General features: G+C 27.7%; 2 protein-coding genes across 6 annotated transcripts in view; one reads left to right on the top strand and one right to left on the bottom strand.

Annotated features, from left to right (window-relative positions):
- Positions 1–22,629, top strand: part of LOC119672089 — a 224,598-nt gene that overhangs the window by 34,612 nt on the left and 167,357 nt on the right. The gene's annotated exons all lie outside the window — the stretch shown is intronic.
- On the bottom strand, positions 1,006–3,403 carry LOC119672090 (glutamate transporter polyphemus-like). The gene is made up of 9 exons (XM_038083054.1): positions 3,326–3,403; positions 3,230–3,265; positions 3,021–3,171; positions 2,838–2,959; positions 2,552–2,778; positions 1,865–2,001; positions 1,629–1,804; positions 1,398–1,570; positions 1,006–1,304 (listed from the first exon to the last, which is right to left on the bottom strand). The coding sequence occupies exons 1-9, from the start codon at positions 3,331–3,333 to the stop codon at positions 1,033–1,035; spliced, it is 1,302 nt and encodes a 433-aa protein (XP_037938982.1). The 5' UTR covers positions 3,334–3,403; the 3' UTR covers positions 1,006–1,032.

The following is a 22,629-nucleotide window of genomic DNA, read 5'->3' as shown; positions in this document are numbered from 1 at the left end:
CAGTTTTTGTGTCAATGCCCTGTGTATCCTTTAAAGTAAAAGTGATTTCTGATAACAAATTTTGCAAATAAATTGTTTTCCTAGATTATTAATAAAATTGTAATTAAATAAAATTTCAAACGTTAACAATTTACATACTTACATAGGAAAATCACTAAGGGATTTGTGAACGATGTGATTGTAAGTAGTTTAAAGTTATTATATATCTTTTATAGTAATAGTGCTTCTGAATTCTTTAAACAAATGCATAATATCATACTTTAAAATTTGTTTACTTCAATGTTGTATCTAATTAAGTTTTATTAATTTTGTTTTTTATATGGTGGTGTATATATTTTTGTAAAATCATGAAAACGTATATAAAATTTTTTTAATTATTTGCTGATTACTTCCTGTATTATAAATACTATATCAGTATACTACAGATGACTATAGACTATAGTTGAAGTATTGATGACAATAAAATATGTTTTTATTTTTTAAAACAATTTGTTATGTACCATGCTCTGGTCATATCAAATGTTCAATAACATAAAAAATAATATATAATATCATATATAATATCATATAATATATATCATATACATATATATTATATAATATATAAATATCATACCTGATTTAACAATGAGTTGCTATTAAAAACTTTATTTAATAGGCTCAAAAACTGAGTGACTGATTTACTTACTAATAGATAGACAGAGGAATATATCGTCAAAAACATACGTTTTTTTTGCCTGTAAAGTCGTTTATTTTTTCAAAATAGTTTCTGGTAAATATCTGGTAAATATGTAAGTGGTTCATCTTACGGTCGTATGGTTATAATTTAATTGATGGTCTCATAAATACTTACTTTTAAAAGAGCTGTTTACTTTCGAACTAGCTTTATTACTTTTACCAAGTTATATAGTTTTAGTGTTGTTTAAAGTTTTTTTATGAAACAATTTGTGTTTATTTTAAATAATGTATAAAAATATATTATTTCAAAAACATTGATGCTCAAAATGTTATACATCATATATTATTATTTTGCTAACCTAAAAATTGGGTAGAATTATGAACATTTGCAATAAAGCAATCCTCAACCATGTAGCCATAAGAAAAATATGGTATTATAAATGAAGTTGTAGAAAAAATGATTAAAATAATATCTCGTATCAAATAGATAAAACTAGGTCCATAACCAGAGTGATATTTACAACATAAATCCATTATAGCAGGGCAAAATAAAGCCAAAAATGCGGAATAAGTTATCGCTAAGTTTGCTCCTGCATAAATCCAATGATATCTAATAGTTGGAAGCACTGTAGTAAAATTAAATTACAAATTAATTTTAATTTAATCAATATTATAATTAAATAATTATAATTAAAATTAAACAATTATACGATATATACCTGTAATTATAATAATAGTGGCGCCCGTAATAATTAGTGTTATTTTGCGGTTTTCTTCAGGTATGATGTTTTTCAAATATTCGTTCCAAACAATGTCATAAATAATATAGCTATGCAATGGATATGTTATATATATGGACAATGAAATTAGCAAATTCACTAATGCGCCAATACTAAAGAGTTGGCCAATTAATTATAGTTAATAATTTTAATCATAATTAATGTACTTACGGTACTAAGTCAAATAACGAAATAACTCTGCATCTTATTGTCGTTCCATAGCTTAAATATAAAAACGCTCCATAGAGTATATGTACTACAGACGATAAAATAGCGCTCTTAACAAAGATACCTTCTGAACCAGTAAACTGCTGTGGTTCCTTCAAGTTATATTGGATTGTAAGGAACTATTTTAACGATATTAAAATTATATCAATTGTATTTAAAGATAATTATCAAAAAATTACCAAACCAATTGGACCAGCCATAAATATTGCTGATTCATAGTTAAAAAAAAAAAATGTAACGTGATTAATTAAGTGATATTGTACTCCATTTTCTTGAAACATGTGAAGAAAGCTAAATGCCATGGTTACAATTATAGCTACACGAAACAAAAGAAATTAAAAGCTAAATGATTATAAAAATAACATTTATATAATATATTTATTATATTTATTAAATTTATAAATATTGATTATTTGTATAAAAATATTTATTATATATATATCAGAGATGCAAAGTATGTCTCTTAATCGACATTTAAGATTAAAGAGTCTTTTTGTGCAAATGATATTGCTAAAACGCCTGTTTATAACAGCTAATACTACTTTGCAAATAAATACTACCTTCAAAGGTCTAGTGTTTTGTAAAATCACTATTTATTTTTAAATGATTTATAATTTTATTAATTTAACTGTTGGCATTTGTTTTGCGAATTTGGTATCTTATGACTTGGATTAATTATTTTTACAATTTTCATGTTGTAATTTTATTTCGCAGAAGACAGCATACTCTTTTAGAAGTATATATTTTTTTGAATATATTTTGTTTTTAAACATTTCAACAATATTCTTTGTTAAGAATTGTTTTTACAAACGAAATAACAATGTATTATATATAAATTATTTTCAGAAATTATTAAAAATAATTACCTATTGCAATCAATATAACTCCTATTATTACGAAGAAGATCATCTTACCAAAACTATGTACGCATAAAAATAAGATCAGTGGTAGTATCAATGGTATATAAAAAAGCCCAACGAATACATTTATATCCATTTTCGTAGAACATTCAGACCAAAGACTAATAGTATATACAAGGTACATTGAGCACAGAATTAGATGATTAAGTACAAGCATAATATGTATTATATGTCTAAAAAAGTAATAGTTATTATTACATTTTATGTCGAACGTTGTGTAATATTAATTTACTTAAATACTATTCCAGCTATTTCTAAAGAATCTGCTATTTCTATAAACGCTTCTTGCATTGCCTCACCATACTTGAGTCTTTCTTTTCCATGTTTCTCGCATAGCATATTTATATTGGCTGCCTAACATAAGAAAATAGTTATAACTATTAAGTATTACATCGACAACTCCTATTTAAGATACCACTAGATGAATTATGGAGAATCCGATAAGAGAACTAACAGTTACATTAATTATCGCTGGAATCCATCCTTCAGTTTTAAACATAGTATGTATCAATAACAATCCCAGAGTTATACTAGTTTTTATGACGAAAAAAAATCCTGTAGCAAAACTGTAAAGACGTAATAATGATTAACATATATCCAAAAATTCATTCCTCTTAAACTAACGATAAAGTTTCGTTCTCATTTCCAACATCAGCTGATCTGAAAAAAAGTTAAAATAATACAACGGTTTAAAAAACGTTGGTAGTTTATAATAGTTACGGCTGCATTTTTTTAATAATTTCGATCAATTTTCTAGGCACTGGTGTTTTCAGAAAATAAAAAATATAGTTTAATATGGTTTTTTTACATTAATTATTATTATTGTTTTTACTTGAAATGAATAAAAATAATTGTTTTGAAATTAAATAAAAGGATAACTATAATTAATATATATTTTTGTAAATTAAAATAGAATAAATATTTATATAATACATATAGAGAGACTAAATTGAATTGCAATTTCTGAAGGATGAGTTCCAGCGATAACTAATGTAACTGTCAGGTTTTTAAGTTGTACTATTCACTTAAAATTTAATTATACGAAACCGACAGCAAAAAATTTGAGAAAAAAATCTTACAAATTCCTTCAATTTATGGGTTTGATTTGGTCGACAAACTAAAAAAACACTGTATGAATGTGAACTCGTGAAATTTTCACAAATTCCTGAAAAATGGCTTTTTCGAATATATCAACAATCACTTTGTCGTTTTTTAGTGATGAGTTTGTCTTATACCGAGAAGTTGAAATAAGCAATTGCTAGTGAAGCGTACTTTGTGTGACGGCACAAAATCTTATTGAGACGTCCCTTCTTTCTCACTGAAAGAATTTGTTAGACATTGCTTCATATTGCATTCAAAAGTTTTTTTGGCTTTCTGCATTTTAGTTAAACTTGATGACACCGTTTCAAAACACCAACTAAGATCCACCATCAACCATCTAAACTATGACTGCGACTATGGTTTTTAAGTACTTGTGACTATTCGAGTGTCAAAATTTTTTGTGTGATCTCAATGATAATTGATCGTTTTGCTGGCTTACAAATTGTTTAATTGAAAATATCTTTTCATATGTAATGACCATAATCAGTTAATATAGCTAAAATATAGATGCAGAGTTGCTACCAGTTCGAAAGTTATAGAACATAGTTTCAATTTTAATTTAGTTCAATTGGGCCTAAAATGTGGCTTTAAAAATTTAAAACTAGCTTGAAACCAAAGTCGCAGTAATCGTCGGAAAAACCGAACATACGTTTAGTACAAATTAACTATAGTACAAATTAACTAACATTTAGTACAAAATTTATACATATTTCCAATTTCAAAATGAAGTATAAAACAGAAATGCAATCCTTAATCCTTAATCTGATTTCCAACCTGAGGATAGTTTGTCCATGAACAACTTAAAATTCAGTAAACCTTTCATCTCATGATTTCTCAAGCTGAGCAAAACATTTGATACATGTGCAAAATGTTCACATTGTTATTATGACTTACATTAGAAATGACAATAAAATGTCATTAAAACTACAATTTACAAAGAAATCTGATAAAATGTTGGATTCTGGAAAACTTTTCTATTCCGCGAATTTTTGTTAGATGAGAAAAAATATGATATACCATATTGTTTCGAATATTCAATATGAACTGCTCCGATTTGTAAATGGATAAAAAATAATACTCCTGTTATTTGCACCAGTTGTTTCGAATACACATGACATTACAATCCAACTATACCAGCATGGATATCTTCTTAAGGAAAACTTTTAAACAGAAGTTCTTTTATTAGTAGTATTATTTGAAATGCAGTTCAAGTAAATTTATATTATTGGAATTCATGTAGATCCGGGCCAGTTGTGATACCATTAGGAGATATACTACTCCTTTTCAACACCTCTTAGTAAAACTATTGATTTCGAATATCTAACAGTAAGTTCGCATAGCTATAAAATAGTACCCAATAAGGCCTAACATCAACAGATTGACATCAGTTATTTTTGTGAAAATATTTAGATAAATAATTTGCCTTAGTATTTCTAGCTTTTAAGGCAGGGTTGCTTTATATTTCTGTCTGATAATTAAAGAAAAAACACAAAAGAAAACCATTTTGATTTGATGTTGCTTAAAACAGCTTATTTATAGAACATCTTCACAAAATGAACACAATTAAAAAAATTCTAAAAAGTAATAATTACTCCTTGCTCTATAATTTTACATCTTTAGTTAATATTTTTTTTTTGTCTCTACCTAATATGATCTATTGAGTTATAAAAATAAAAATTATTTCAAAATATTGCATTAGTGTTGATTCACTAATAATAGTAGTAAAAATAAAGACTTTAGCTATCTATCTTTTAGCTATCAGAACAAATTGCTTCAGTAATTTTAATGAAACAATATCAGAATAAATCGTTGCTTCCCAGTTGCCTTTTTTGTAGACGACGTATATGTTTTACAGGATGTTTTGGGCACTTTCTGCCATTATGAATACGATAGAAAAAAATCTAGAAAATAAATTCACATTTTTCTAGTTATTAATGCGTTGTTATTATTTTTATAGTATTATTAAGCATATACAGTATTATATGCTTAACAAAATATTATTTAATACTTATCATATATATTAACTTAAGGTATAATACTGCAATTAAAAGTAAAAAAATGTGTTATATAGGAAGATATACTTTTTTTAATTTAATTTTTTAAAAAATGTTCTTCAAGTTAGTTTAATAACAGATATTGTATTTGAAGTAGGTGAAATGATGCATGATACATAAATTTTTTTTTTTTTCTAGTAAAATTAAAAAAAAAAATATTTTATATTTATACATCATGCATAAAAGGTAACTCATACGCTCCGGTGGCCAAAAATAATTGTGCCTATAAACGCTTTTTAATACGAAGAACAAACAAAACTTTGTTGATACTATTATTATGCACAGAAAAACATTACCATAAATCAAATTCACAAATAAACATTTAATAAATAATATATATATATATATTTTTTTTTTTTCTCACATTAATTCAAATAAAATGTTATGTTTTGTGAAGTATATAAACTCTTGCGAATTTGAGTTATATGATATGAATTAATTAATAAAAACTATGAAAGAAGACACTAGAATACAATAGGAAATAAAAAAAGATATATTTAAAAAGAAACTTTATTTAAATTTTTATTTAAATTGTTATTTAAAATTTTGTTTAAACTTGTTTCATGTTTTAAATAAACGAGGGAATAAATATTCTATACTGTATAATATCGTATGACTGCACTTAAGGTAGTGTTGTTGAAGTATACCTTCTAAATCTGAAATTGGTCATATTGTAGTAAAGTCAAAAATGATATCACAGAATAGGACCAGTATGTTTAAAGGTTCATACATTTTGACATATATATCACATTTGGAACGATATCTCGTAAACCTAACTTGTTAAGTAACTAATTACGGGCTTCAAATCTGCCTCCAAAATTCATTAGAAACAACCATCATTGTTTTTGGAATTTTATTTGTTGCAATTTTTGTGATTTGGTAATTCAAATATTACAATATTCTTTTGATTGTTTTTTAATTGTTTTATTAATAGTTACTCCATTATATTATATTAGAATCTATAACCTATTGACTATGTCAATATCGTTGAGTTTTCGCTATTAGTTCAAAATTATTGGTGTGTTGGATCCGTATAAAGGAATCTGTTAATTTCTTCGTGTGTATTGAAACTTAGCCATATTTTTTTTTTCAGTGACGACACTGACGTAAAGTTCATCTGCAGTCTTATTATCATCATTTTCAACTTGAGCAAATATCAAGCCAAGTACTTAGCACGTTAGGTTTACACAATTTTTATAGTATCATTTACAAATAAAGTGACAAAAAACTTGGAATTTGAGCATTGAAAATTTGTTAAGCCTTGACCACTTGTGAAAAAACACGTTTGGTCATCGTTTCTAATTTTATAGCCACTAGTTCTAAGTCTGGCACTTGCAACCCAACAAATTATAATTATTTTTATTTTTATTACCAAAGATCACTGATGATGATCTGTGTTATATGGTCAGCCAAATTTTATTAACTTAATCAAATTTTTGTTGCTGTTTCTTCATTATTATTCGAACCCTTTTAGTTTCTTTTCGTTATAAAATATGTCACATTCGAGAAAAAAAATTAATATTAATAAATATTTTATTTGAACATAACATAATCACAGTATTCCTATTTTATAAGACGAATCACTCTTATAAGGTTCCGTCTTATATTAAAATATACCGTGCACCTCAATAGTTCAAACACTCAATGTTAACGAAATACTTAATTTCGGAACAATAACTCTTTTTTGATTCCGAAGCATTCTTAATTGGCTTCGGAACTCAAGGATTAGCAATAAATAGTATCGATTCTAGAGAAGTGGTACTATTCAATAGCATGTGATTGATAATTAATATTTCGAATTTCATGCCAAAACGAAGTTTCTTCCTTGGTAATTTTCGTCTATGTATATTGATAATAAGATACTATATATTGGGAATAAAAACTACAACCTACCTGAAAAATGTATTCCTGGCTAATAGCAAATTTTTTTATAAATTAATATGCACTTACAAAAGGAGAAATCAATTATGAAATTTTATTTAGAATCCATGAATTTTTAAAGAGTAGTGTCTTGTGGTGTACTGTTTGTTCTGTCGATATCTCTAGATATCATTAAAAATATCAATAAAACATTTAGGTGTCTAATTTAATTAGCTTATAAATGTTACGAAAAAGAAATTCATATAGTTAGATCGCATGCAATATAGTATAAAAATGTATTCTACAATATAACTGAATTTTAATAAGTATTTGTTATATGAATTGTAAGAAATATCTAATATCTAATATAGTTTTCTCTCTTGTTGTTACTGCAAAAATTATAGCTTATTATATATACGTATTATTTTTTTTATTATACTATACTATATTTTATATGTAATGCAATAATGTTTGGAAAGAAATGTATTATTCTTTAAATTTATCATGGCATCATTATTGCCATTGTTATATAAAATGACTTAACTAATGACTTCAATACCCTAAAGTATATTTAAAATCCATTGTCCTTTGTATTCCACCATGTTTATTGTTGAACATATTAACTACAATATTTGTTGACAACACTGTCAACTTGGTTATGAAATACTTAATTGCTAACCTTTTAATGTGTAATTTGTTGAGTTTAGCTTCATTATGTGCTAATGAAGTGTGATTGTAACTGAATGAGTTGTGTTTTAATTGAAATCGAAATTCATGGAATCATTAGTTTTATTGACAGAATTGATATATATCAAGTGTTGTCAAAATTGTCATATATTTAAAATTCAATGAGGGAGAAAAGCAAACGTTGATATTGAATATGTTAGCTATAAAAGCCTAGGTAATTAACTTGATTTGAATTCTGAAAAATATATGTAAATAATAGCATAATCTATAGACAGATAATCAGTTAATGAAGTATAAATTTAAATATAAAAACATTGTCAAATATAGATATTTTATTTAATCTGTATATTGTTTTAGTCAAGCTTCAGCCATTTCTTTTTTTTTGTAAATATTATGTGTAATTGGATAGAAGTAATTACTTAGATAAAAATAGTTTTAATAGATTAAACTTATCGAATTCGACGATTCACGCTCCTTTGAATCGACTTGCTTTAAATTATTGACTTAAACAGAACCGATTAATAGAACAGGTATAGTAATTCCAAATATATTGCGAGACTCCACACTAGTTTTGTAACTCGCAGAAAGGTTTTACAACTTGGATGGTATACATTGTCATCTGACTTCTTTTTATTGTAATACATATTTGGGACTCTATAGTATTATTTAGACTGCAATCATGCTACTTTCAGAAGGATGGAAAAGGTATAAGATCAGAATGAACCATATATAATTTAGTATTAATATATGATTACTATAAGATAAATCGTCTATTGTTTGCATGAACAAAACAAAATTTTTTTCTGAACAATCTTATAAGTAATGTTACATCTGTGAATGAATTTAAACATTTACCAACGCTGTATATGTCTTTATTATTTTATGTATGCATTTTTTTTATATATTTTTATGAATAAAGTTATAGATATAGATATCGGTGGCAATTACAAGTTAAATAGAAATTTGAATTGTAAATAAAATATTAAAAGAAAAATATATGACCTAAGAAGCATGAAGTTTGATAAGATGCTCATAAAGCATTAGGGAAGACAAACCGATTTTAGATGAAGTGTATGTAAATCTAATCTAGAAATTCCGGAATGTTTTTGGTTTATTTATTTTTCATGAATCGAACCAAATTATTAATCGCAGTATCTAGAAACTCCGGGTGCTCTTACAAATATTACCTATTTGAAAAAGTGTTAAACTAAGGTATGTGAAGTATATAAATAATAATTGATTAAGATCGAAAGATATTGTACAAATATCCCCTTATTTGAAAAAGTAGTAAACTAAGGTATGTGATGTATATAAATAATAATTGATTAAGATCGGCTTTGACTGCAACATCAACTAACGACTTAGATACATTTTTAATACTAACAAAAAAATCAATATTAAATAAAATTTATTATTTCATTACATTCATTAACATTTTGATAAATCTTTATCATTCTGGTGTATACATTGTGACCGAAAAGTTTCCGGAAATAAATAAATAAAACGCAAAATTCTTAATCTTCATCAATATTTATTTTATCTCCTTCAAATATGCTCATTAGAAGCGATTTCACAATGCCAACGTTTTTTTCCAATCATCAAAACATTTTATAGGCGCTTTCCGGTATGGCTTTGAGTTCCCTCTGCGAATTCTGTTTTACGTCTTCTATGGATTCAAAACGCGTTCCTCTGAGTGGTAATTTGAGGTTGGGAAACAGGAAAAAGTCACACGGTGCAAGATCAGGTGAATACGGTGGCTGTTCGATGGTATTTATTGAATGTTTGGCCTTAAAATCGTTGATAATGTTGAACAAATTGAGGTGAATCGGAACAAGCCGGGCGTTGACACGTCGCATACACAAATTGTCCACCAAAATCAAACGAGCCATCTCACGACCGATGCCTAGCTCTCGTGCTATCTCTCTAACACTCACATGAGGATTTTTGAACACGATTTCCTTTGCCTTTTCAATGTTTTCGTCGGTGGTAGAGGTCGAAGGTCGTCCAGAACGCGGCATGTCTTCGACGGTCGTACGACAGTCCTGAAAGGCTTTGTACCACTCATAAACTTGAGTTTTCGATAAAACTGATTCCCCATAAGCCTTTTGTAGCATTCGCAACGATTCTGCACACGAAATTTCGTTCGAAAAACAAAATTTGATGCAAACTCTTTGTTCAATATTTTTTTCCATTGTTTTTTTCGCAACGCACTACTGAGGTGAACTGGTTTCAACAGCTGCCGTAAACGAACTGTCCTGACAGATCGCGCTTCATTTTTTGGCATAGTAATTAAGGACAGTGCTGCCAAACTACATAAACTTAAAATATCGAAAAATATACAGCGCGCGAATTTTAAATGAGAATTTCCGAAAGCTTTTCGGTCACAATGTATGTAAAATCGTTGTAACATTCATTACATTTCTTTATATCATATTTACAAAACGATTATGATTGACAAAAACACAAACTGATGTAGAGAGTTAGTTTTAAAAAAAATATTATATTTTTAATTTATTTTATGCTCTTTAATTAGATAAGGATTTTTATAAAAAATTATAAATTTATAACTAAACAACTTATTTTTATAATTAACAATATACCATTAATAAATAATCATTATATTTAAAAAAATTGTATTAAAAAGCGAATTTTGTTTAGCAACATTTGATAATAATAATTTAATAATAATGATTTAATAATAATAATAATAATGATAATAATAATTTGAGTGTTTATATTATGAACATATATATAAACATATATATATAAACATATATATTATAAACATATATATAAATATTAGCACAGATCAAGATACAAATTTTAAAATAATATATATTGTATATATAATAAATTATATTATGTATATAATAAATTGTATTCCAAATATAATAAATTATATCACAAATATAATAAATTGTATTATATATAAAATATATTATATTATTAATTATTATAAATTTTAAATTTCTGTGCTTCTATAAATTATAAAAATTAAAAACTTCGTTTTGAAGAAAAATAATAATTATTATTTGTCGTAATTAATTTATTTTTAATTAAGTTTTTCAATTGCGTCTGGTATTTATATTTAATAACACAATAAAAATCAAAATTATTTCAAAATTTTGAGTTCGTATTTCTAAAAACAAAATTTGTTTAATTTATTGTAAATTTATTTAAATTAAATTAAAAAGACATTGTCTGTCATATTTTTATATTTTTAGATTTTTAATTAATAAAATTATAATAAATATATAAACAATACTAAAATTATTAAATTGGAATTCATAATAATAAACAAAATGAAAAAGTCCTCACCAAACAAATTACTTCGTTCATTTTAATGAAACAATATTAGAATAAATTGTTGCTTTTTAGTTGCCTTTTCTGTAGTCCTCGTACACATTTCGCAGGACGTTTGGGCACCATCTGTTTTATGGATTTCCAATGTCATATATTGTCCATTAGTTACCACTTAATGCCACAATGAAAATGATAAAAAAATCTAGAAAATAGATTTACATTCGTGTTGTTATTAATGCGTTGGTATTATTTTTATAGTATTTTATGTGGTTATATGCTCAACAAAATATTGTTTAAGATTAATCACGTTCAACATTTGATTTAACAAAAGTGTAATTGTGAGGCAAAAAGTGTGAAGGAAATTTGTTATATTTCTAATACTTTTCAATCCTCTTCCTCTTTTAATAAGTTTTTCTAAATAAACTGAAAATAATATATTATTGACTGATATTAAGAAAAAAGAAAGCATTATATAATATATTACTTTGAAATCTGGTATTTAGCTTTATTATCATTGTTTTAGGTTATGAGTTAAGAGTAAAAATATGTCTATTTTTAATATACTTCACTAATAAAAAACTTGCTGAGACGTGTGAATTGCCAAAAATAATATTCCAGCCACTTCTACTTTTCTAGGCATATATCTTATGAATAGTTGTAATCTGCATGTTCTGACTAATTTAATTATTGCTTTTAAAGAAATATGAAGGATATCTCATATTAAAGGACACGTTAGGACCAAGAAGCCAATAAAGTTTCCTAGTCTTTAATGTAAATAATGTTGCACACAGATTATCGAAGTTAAGTGTTTGTCAAGATAACTAACATTCCTTCTTTGAAGATTTCTAGATTAATCAATCGATGTATGTTATTTGGTATTCACTTACTCTTAATGTAAATCTAAAAGTGACAGATTTATTTTTTTAATATTCCGACGCTGTTTTGTGAAAAAAAATCTGTCAGCGTCTAGAAGTGTCACATAATCGAGCTCTACCATTATATTTCGGCTTTAACATTGTTTGACATAAAAACTACGATCTTGAATATAAGATTTTAAGACCATGTAGTTAGTATAGAGCTGCATGGTCTATAGTGCATTTTAAATTTTGCAAAAAAATTTATGGTCTATAGAAGTATTTTTTGAACTTGAAAGCCTAACGAATACCTATGCGATGTTACTATATTTTTTATGAAAGCCAAACTGTGCAAAGTTAGCAGAAGTTTTTTAGAATAATTTCCAGTAGTTGAATTATTTATTGATAATTACATACATCGATAAGGTAGATCCTTTATTGATGTACTGCCAATATATCAAAATTTAGGCAAATAAATATGTGTTATGAGACGCATACCTATTTTAAATTTCTCTTTACCAAAACATTTTAATTGATATACTGTAGCGGATTTCATATACTATGAAAACGGTTGTTAATAATAGAATCTAGTGCCTAATTTTAGGAAATCATGTAGTCAATAATCAACAATTATTTCAATAACTCATTAATTTTTTTGATCATGTAACATTTAGCACAGATTCATATAATCCGTGCTAGATTAGTTGATTGCCTGTAGTATATGAATCCAAAAAAAGACAGCCAACTACATACCAGGTACACACAGATATATCTACCAAACTGGTACTATCAACTGCGTGAAATTCATACGAATGACAGTTGTTTATATTGTTTACAAGCTACCACAAACATTAACGTCTAAGTTTTATAGAACAAAAGTTATTCGAAATGGAACTCAAACGTAATACTCGTAGTATGATTGCGTTATATTTGGCTGGAAAATCATGTTCGTGAACTCAAATGCCTTAAAGTGAATAAAACATTTGTGTATCGTATCATAAATCGTTATAATAGTGCAGGCAGGGTCACTAAACGCTGCGGTTTAGTGCAGGCTCGACTTAAACGAAATTCACGTCGTTGTGGTAATCAAATGGTCAAAAAACTCAAAATATCCTACCCAAGCATCCAACACATATTCCAAAATAAACTCAAAGTATAGCCTTACAAGTTTCAAAATGCACAAGATCTTACACCAAAGCAACAAAAGCTTAGACTCGAAAGAGCAAAGAAGTTGTTTCGCTTCCACGAACGTGGCGAGTTCCAAACATTTTGTTCTCTGATGAGAAAAATATTCCCATTGAGTAGTTTATAAACTCTTAAAATTATCGTGTTTATTTAACTGAACACACAGCCAAAAATATGAGACTACGAATGCAGCAGTGACCGCCAATGGACATTCTCCAATCGTTTTCATCAAGCCTGACTTATTTTCCGGAAAATCTTTTAAAATTTGAATGTTCGAGCCATGAGTACGCAAACATTTCGCTCGTAGACTAAGACATGGACGTTCCATCAAGACTCGGTACCAGTCTCGGTCTTATAATGCTCGTGTGAATCAATAATGTTTAAAAAATAATGTTTCACACTTCATTTCGTCCACACAATAGCTTTCAAATTCGCTAGATGCAAATCCAATGCACTATTCCAGGGCCATTTAAGAGAGCAAAGTGAGGACTAAAAAATATGCCACTATGAATGCGTTGAAGAAAGCCATTGTTTAGAAGTGGGCTAAAATACCTGAAGATCACATTCGCAAAGCATGCAACTCATTTCTTACGCGTTTAAAGGCCATAGTCAAGGCAAAAGGTGGCCACATGGAACAAAAATTAATGGATTCTGAAATAAATTTTTGTAATTTGAATAAACTAAAAATAATTTACACAATAACTATATGATTGCTTGAATAGTTAACACTTCCATTGCCAGATCCTGTATATATAGATTGTAATCTTCTGAAAATTAAAAATAAAAAGAAGAAACTTGTAATTTGAGCAATTAAACTTTCATGTAGTGGCGTTTGTGGCTAAAAAATATGCGTAGTCAAAGGGGTTGTTTAGAGTTCTAGGTCTGAGACTTGTAGTACAACAATTATATATGGATTTACATAAACCAACGAACATTTCGAAAGACTATTTATACTGAGTATATATTTGCAATACTCGAATCAGCTGATGCAATCATACCACCAATTAACAAACTACACTAAATAGTGCATATATCAAGCACTAAATAGTGCAGAATACACCTAATCAGTTGGATCATTATCAGTGCCTTAGAATCTACTTTAGTGTGATCATAAGAATGTTTTAAGTTTCTTTTGTTGATTAATAATAATAATAAAAGAGTAGATGTGAAATTTGCCCAACAGCCGGTACTGCGGCCAGAAGAGACCTGTTGTACCAGTTTCACTATTGATTAAACAAAGCCCCTTAAAACTTTGTGAATAAAGTCTATAACTAAATCTAGAGAAGAGTTCTTAATCTGCTCTGGTGGCAGAAATTCCATATGAAACAGGTTTCTTCTGTGCGTTATTAAAGCTGGACAGTCACAAATAATGTGCATGGTCGTTTCCTCATCTTCGAGGCATAATCTGCATTCCGAGGTAGCAGATAATTCTGTTTATGAAGGTGATATTTCAGACCATAGTGACCTGTAATGAAACCCGTTATTAACCTTAAATTACATTTTGAGAATTTAAGAATGTCTTTGTGGGAGTACGGTGTTATCAGTGCTTTGCTTTATCTGAGTCCTGGAAAGTTTACCCAGTACTCCAGCCGCATATGATTTTCCATTTCTTTGATAATCTGCTTTGTACGGGCCCAGTTTATTCCACAAAAGGGTTGAGGGCCTATAAAAGCAGTTTGTGATGCAGTTCTGGCTAGCTCATCAGCTTTTTCATTTCCTAAAACTCCTCTGTGGCCTGGAACCCAGTAAAGGCTTACCTTATTCCGAGCTGTTCTTTTGTTGATGCATTCAATTATGAGTAATGTCCTATTGTCCAATAGGAGAGAAGAACATCAGTAAGTAAATAGTGTTTATAAGAAAGTTGTTATTGTAAATTTGATGAGAGTTTTTATAAATATTAATGAGAGTTGACTTAAAACTTTAGTCTGAACAGGAAGATTAAATTCTCTATGAATATTTCTTGTTGTTCTTACTCTGGCTAATACAGAAACTCAGATACAAAGCGTTCTCTAATTATTTAGCAAACGGAATTTAATAAAAAGTGATAGTTGTCAAATTATTTATGAACTTTTTGAATGCAGTTGTGGTGAAAGCAATTCTAACTAAAAAAAGACCCTGTATAATTTTAAACGAAATAAAAATCAATAATTTCAATTTTTGTTTAAGTATTCTATTTTACGTAAGCATCAAAAATCCACTACTTCATATTATTATAGACTTTTAATAAGACAGTTATTAAAATTGTAAATGCTTTTCATAATTTTCTTAACAATATTAAACAGATAATAGCTAGAAAAATAGCAATTGTATTCTCATCTTCTTAGAAGATTACACCACAGCAGTAATTCGCGTTTTGAAATACCACAAACCATAAACTTCACTAAAATTCCTTTATTAAATTTCCTCTCCCGTAATAATTCAGGATATACTACAATAGCGCTAGAAATTGCTTAAAAGTTTGGAGAATGCATATCAAGACATTTAAGAGTCTCGAATAAATTTATGATTGCTACCACTACAACAACACACTGTGGAATAGCATAGAATTTTTGGAGGAGCCGAAAGGAAGTATATATAGATTATTTTTTACCTTTATTGAGCTGCTAAAGAATTTGGTAGAAGTGAAGGAAATAGCTGATTTTATGCTGGCAAAAGGTATGTGTGAAGTATGGAATATGTGAAGCAATGTGGCATGAAATGTTCAAATTGAATGCCTCGCCAGAAATGGAACACAAGGAGAAAAATTGGTTATCTTAGCAAATTTTTTCTTGGAAAAGAAAATTGAAAAAGTGTTGGGAAATGTATGTATATGAGGGTATATATTAATATACTTTTTTATAAGATAATTTAGTTTTGTATGCTAAAGACAACTGCAGGATATTTTAATACGAATATCTGTATTTAGGTAAATATTATGCGCATTAAAATTTTAAGTAGAGTTTTTAGCTCTAAAAAGCCTCAAAAGCATTTAACCTAAACATCTTAAATGAAGTAATATTTAAAAGTGCTAATCTAGAGAAAAATGCTATTTGAATAAAATTTCAAAGTCAAGAAGCGGCGAGTATAGCTACTTTGCTAAGGCATGACGTATAAAAACAATAAAAACAAAATAAAACTAATTTCAATATTTGTTCTTGGAATAATATTCTTATGTTAATGTAAACAGTTCGCTGATGGCCACCTACATCCAGCTAAGCTCCTTTGGGCTTGGTATGGATTGGGTATTCTCCTTCAGCTATGCCGTTTCTTGTGTGTTTGTGCACTGGTTCCATGACATTGCCTCAAACTCGTAAATCAAATTTTATTTGTTGTAATTTTGAGGCTGTTATGAAAATATTTGTTTTTATTTCTTTTAAATTTTTCATAAAATATTTGTGTGGCTTGTAATTTTAATATGACAGAAGGCGCAGTAATGTTAAACAAATTGCCAAAAAGAGGCGAAGGTAATAGTACGAGTCCTTCTATTATTTGACGTACGGATGCATATCCATGGCAGGACTGTTAAGAAATATGCTGACAACGACTATTTAAATTCTTCAACAAGTTTTTTCTTTTTTTTTTCTATTTCATCCGACTACCTCTTGGTATTTGTCATTTGGTAATATTAATATCTTTCAACATTGTGGGCAGTTTTAATTAAAGTGGCTGCATATTTACAAATGATTTATCTTAATTTTGCTTGAATACTTCTACTAAGGGTTTGAGCATAATTAAGTATAAATACATTTTAAATGCTTTCACAATTTATTTGACTAAAACATTAAAGAGAATATAAATTTTTCCTTTATGCGTTACCTGAATATCTCATATTTTTGACTTTTATTATTTGTTTGTCGCTAATATTTTGTTTATTTTTATTTTTCGTTTATTTCAATGATTTTGGGGAAACTGTGCTATGTTCCCTCTTATTTACATTAAATTAATGAAATTTTCTGACTTTTCTGACTAAAAAATGCAAAAATAGATTTGTTTTTAAAATATTTTCAGCTACAAATAAAAATTTTTAATTAATATTTTATATTCAATAAAATAATTTTTAAATTATTTTCTTTACAGGTAAGAACTGGCAAGAACATTTTCATATAAAAGTAATTGTCATTATAGACAAGTAAGTAGTTTGTTAAATTTTATTTAAACACTAGTATCCGGCTGGCGGTTAAATTTTGACCTTAGTTGTCTCTTGCGTTAGTGATTGATGGCAAGGCATTTTGATCTACAAACTCAATTTTTATCTTTATTTTTTATTTTTTTAACACTTATATTTAACGACACTCAAAAACTCAACCCGAATTTAGGTGAGAAGCTATTTGGTGTAAATTCAGAAACGGAATATATGTACCATACACTCCAACGCCAATATGGTTACAAGATGTTTTATATATTTAGATCCATCAATTGCTTTAGCGAAATTAACCATAGTACCAGTTTAGTAGTGAACATTAGGAATATCTGTTTTTTTTTAAGATATCGTTTAATTTTTAGTATAATATGGACTACGAAATTAGAGTAAGTATACAACTCGACTTTAATGCAAATAAGTTTGCAAGTAGTTTGTTTGCAACACCTCAGCTGTTTCGTAATTCTACAGATGCAATAAGCAGTATTAAATCATTTTAATAATGTGCTCTGTAGTTAAAACTAATGTTGAGCTATCAACAACAGTGACTATAATATCAACACACTTTTTTTAATAAGTTCAAGGGGACGATTCCACATTATTCACGAGGCTACATATACTATTATAACGTTGAATACAAACGAATTCTTGTGTTTATTCTCTTAAAATACAGAGAGTAGTAGCAATAACAACTACAACGGTATTGCAAAATTTACTGGCAACTTTTCTAATATCCCAAGTGCACAAAAAATAGATTTGATAACATCCATTTATCGATAACAGCTTTTCGAACAAACAAAAAGACGAAGCTGTGTGTGTGCGATGTCTAAGGAAATTGTCTAAGCGAAGGCCTTAATCTGTAACCTATCTTAACTACAAAAACTTATTGACAAAACTCGATACTGCATCACTTCACAATCTTCTGAAGTAAAAAAAAAAACTAGCCACTATGTTGTGTTTAAAATAGTTAAATTGGGATCCAACCCAATTTTCTTATTTATATTTATATTTTATATTTATATATTTATTTATATTTATATTATTATATATATTTATTATTTATATTTTTTATTATTATATATTTATATTATTTATATTGATATATTTATTTATATTATATATAATTTCATGGTTAATAAATATGTAATTTCATTAATAGTGGCAAAGTTATTAATCAGTATATATTTTATATGGAAATTTACCCTATGATTTTCAAAAATCGTTTATCATGATCCACTCAAAGTTATCAAGATCCAACTAAAAATCCTCATTTTGGCCACAATATAGTTGGCCTTTGAATACTTAAAATAACTTATAACGATTCAAACAAAAATCGAGTGAGGAGGAAGTTCCTTTTGGCATGAAGCATATTTTGTATGCAGTTCCAGTTTTCCGCATTTTAAATATACTGCTGAATTTTGTTAATATTATGAATATGAGTGAAAATACAGATATCATCCAATGAGGTTGTTGTCGATAGCCTTTTCGATGATTACATCCCAAATAACGAGCTGATAGAATACCAGAGACCCGATAGAATACTTTCACAACTGAGTTCGCTGTAGATTTTTATTTTATTGGAGAGTAAGTTGCCGATATGTTGATTTTTTTAGATACTCTTATACAGATAGACGTATTCCAAATTGCAATTTGATTAAGTATATGAAAACGTTTTCGAAATCTGAATAGCATTTTACTGATTGTGTAATAATTTTTTTGAATTTATTAACATATTCTGCATATAAGAACTTTTAGCATTTTCTTAAATAAATAAAAATAAATAAAATATTAATTTGAGTGATTAATATAACTAAAATTTATGAAATTTTCGTGGTCTTTCTCTGTTAATAGGATAAATTGTGGAACGAATTCACTACATTTTACGAAATTACTCTTTAAAATTTCGTTTTTAATTTATCTTTACATCTATTAAATTAAAGGGTTGATTCCTATATTAAAATCTAATTCATACTTATCTGCATTTAAAGTTTTTTTAATGTTCAGCTTTATTGTAACATGCAGAATACATGTTTACAATATTCTGTCATTTTCAAGACTGCACTCTGTTCAACTTTCAGTTCCATATCACGTTTTCCATCTCTATTGTTTCGATGACCACAACCAATATATCGTTGAGCGTTAAGATTAAACAGATCCTGTTCGTGTTATGGATTTGAAATTGTTTCATTTCGACAGGACAGTTAGGGTCCTGTGTTAAGCACACTCATATAACAATTTGATTGATTTGACCAAATTTTAACTAAATCTCAGGTCAAAATATTCTTACTCGGTGCATCATATTGGTTCAACCCTGCCACATGTTGGTTTTCATATCTTCTTTACCACATGAGCTAAAATTTTTCCAACAAAATGATCAGGTCAATTTAACTAGTATGTGGTTAACTAGTATGTGCATATTTTCTGAGTGCAGTGCTATCGTAATGCACCCGTAGGGTTTTAGAACGTCGGGGGCTAGACTACTACAGTAACCTAACCTAACCTAACCTAATTGAAAGTGAAATATTAATTACGTTATTAACATATCAGGCTAAATAGATAATAAATTAATCTACAATTTCTCAAGCTTTAAACTTCTAACAGTTCTCAATTTATAGCCCATTATTACGTACTGTACTACTTCCGACAAATTGCGCAACTATTTTGACAAATTTTAATTTATTTATTTATATTTTTCCTCTTAAAGTTAAGTAAACTGAATGCCTATTTTTGAAGTTTTATTGTAAATACACGAGTAGTATTTTTGAATTTTATTTATTCGATTATTTTTGTTATTGCAGTCGTGGTAGCTAGACAAGCACAATTTGGCACGTAAATCACAAAAGCTAAAATCTAAAAAATATACTTTTTATAGTCGTTGGTATGGTGTACAGTACGGTGTTGTTGAGTGATGTTGGCACTTATAGTCCAAAAGTTTCCATGTGCACTAAGTCTTTCGTGTGCAGTGGTGATAGGATATGGAAATGTGCATGTGTCCACAGAGATTTGTTCGATTTGTATGCAAATGCAAGGAAATTCACAAGTATGTGAGTTTATCGAACTGCAATATGCAATTTATGCACGATAATAGGTATGCATACGTGCAGTAAAATGGGTAGTTTGGTATCTTTTAGAAACTATCTTATGTACACGTAATTACAGTGCAACCTGTAAATAATATCATGTTTTTAAAATATGTGCAATTTTGTTTTATTGATTGTTGTTTTCAATTGCAATTTTAATTACAGTTATTAAATAATAAAATGCGTTATTAATATTTAATCAAATGACTTAATGAGAACTTAAATTTTGAATGTAAAATAAATAAAAAATGAACTAAATAATTCACAACATTATTTTGAAATATGGTAACATACAAATGTAAACCTCTACTTAAAAAACAGAATAAATATCAATAAACATATTTCTAAACCCATTTAAAACTAATTTACTTGTTCATAATATTTTTATGTCTAATAAAGTATTAAACAAAACATTCTACAAGCAATTTACTTACGAAAAAAAATTACCTTCATTTAACAATGTCAACGTACAAAGCATTATTTACCCGTTCTCGAAAATTATTTGTGATTTCTCTGCCAAAATTGTCTTTCATTTGGCACATTCATCAAATTGAAATTTAATGAAGCTGAAAGCGTCAATGAGCAAAAATTTTATCCCCAGTTTGTGTTTTACTATGCACTTCTAATACCACAAACCACAAAACATACCCATCTACATAGCTATAGTACATACGGAAAGGAACCTAAACACAGATACGATTTCGTATGATTTCAAATGAAGAGTAGCTCACGTACAAATACTCAAAGCATCAATTTGATTTAAATGCGTTCACACTCACATACAATTCGTTTTACACTTTGTTGATTTTGTATCACACCCATAATGTGCACTCCAAACAAACAAACAGTGAAAGACACAAAAAAGACACAAACTCAACACAATGTGCATATAACACAAATACAAATTGTTTATTGAATTTTACATATTACATTATTGTTAAATAAAAAATTATAAATCTCGTGATAAATGTTTGCATTTTGTTATGCTGCGTGCTTGTTTAGCTCGATCTTCAAGAAAATCTGCATGAACGTAGAAGCGACACACGCGCCCTCTACATATCTCTGTAATGCTATATAACGTTCCCCTACCATATATATTTGTATATATATGTTAAATGCTACCTACAAAACAAATTTTCATGAAGCAATCACAAACGTTGGGTGTAGGTTACTTTATTTGATTATTCAATGACTCGATATATTGAATAAATTGAATCAATTGCGGTTATAAACTGCGTACGTTAAGGTTTTGTTTAATTTTTGGCGAATCTTTATTTCTCTCTTCTACTTTGTGACAGAATTTAGGGATTGCCTTGGAGATTACTTAAATTGATAGTAATAGGATTACCAACATTTGTATGTCCCCAAGTACGATTATTATAAGAACCAGCATGTATATATGAGCTTAAAATATCTTAACAGTTGTCTTTGAGTATTATTTTTTTTTCCTTTTGTTCTATTAAATCCGATAGATACAAATAACAAATAAATGAATTTCTTGGCTTCAATCCGAAAATACTGCAAAGGGTATTTATTTTAAGAATATAGTAATATTAGTTAGAATTAGTGTTAGAGTTATAGAATAAATAAAATAATATTTTATATTTATAACTATTTTAATTATTCTGGTTAGCTTAAATTGTGTAACTCCACAAAAACAGAAATAAAAATCATTTATATTAAAGCAAAGCAAATAATTTTTATGTGATTAAATTATGGTTTGATAAACAATTCCGACATGCTGTACTCACTAATAAAAATCAATTTTGTCTATATTTTTTAT

This window comes from Teleopsis dalmanni, chromosome 1, assembly GCF_002237135.1.
Source record: "Teleopsis dalmanni isolate 2A chromosome 1, ASM223713v2, whole genome shotgun sequence".
NCBI classification, from domain to species: domain Eukaryota; kingdom Metazoa; phylum Arthropoda; class Insecta; order Diptera; family Diopsidae; genus Teleopsis; species Teleopsis dalmanni.
Note: the sequence above shows the minus strand (reverse complement) of the source record. Positions and strands in the feature narration are given on the sequence as shown.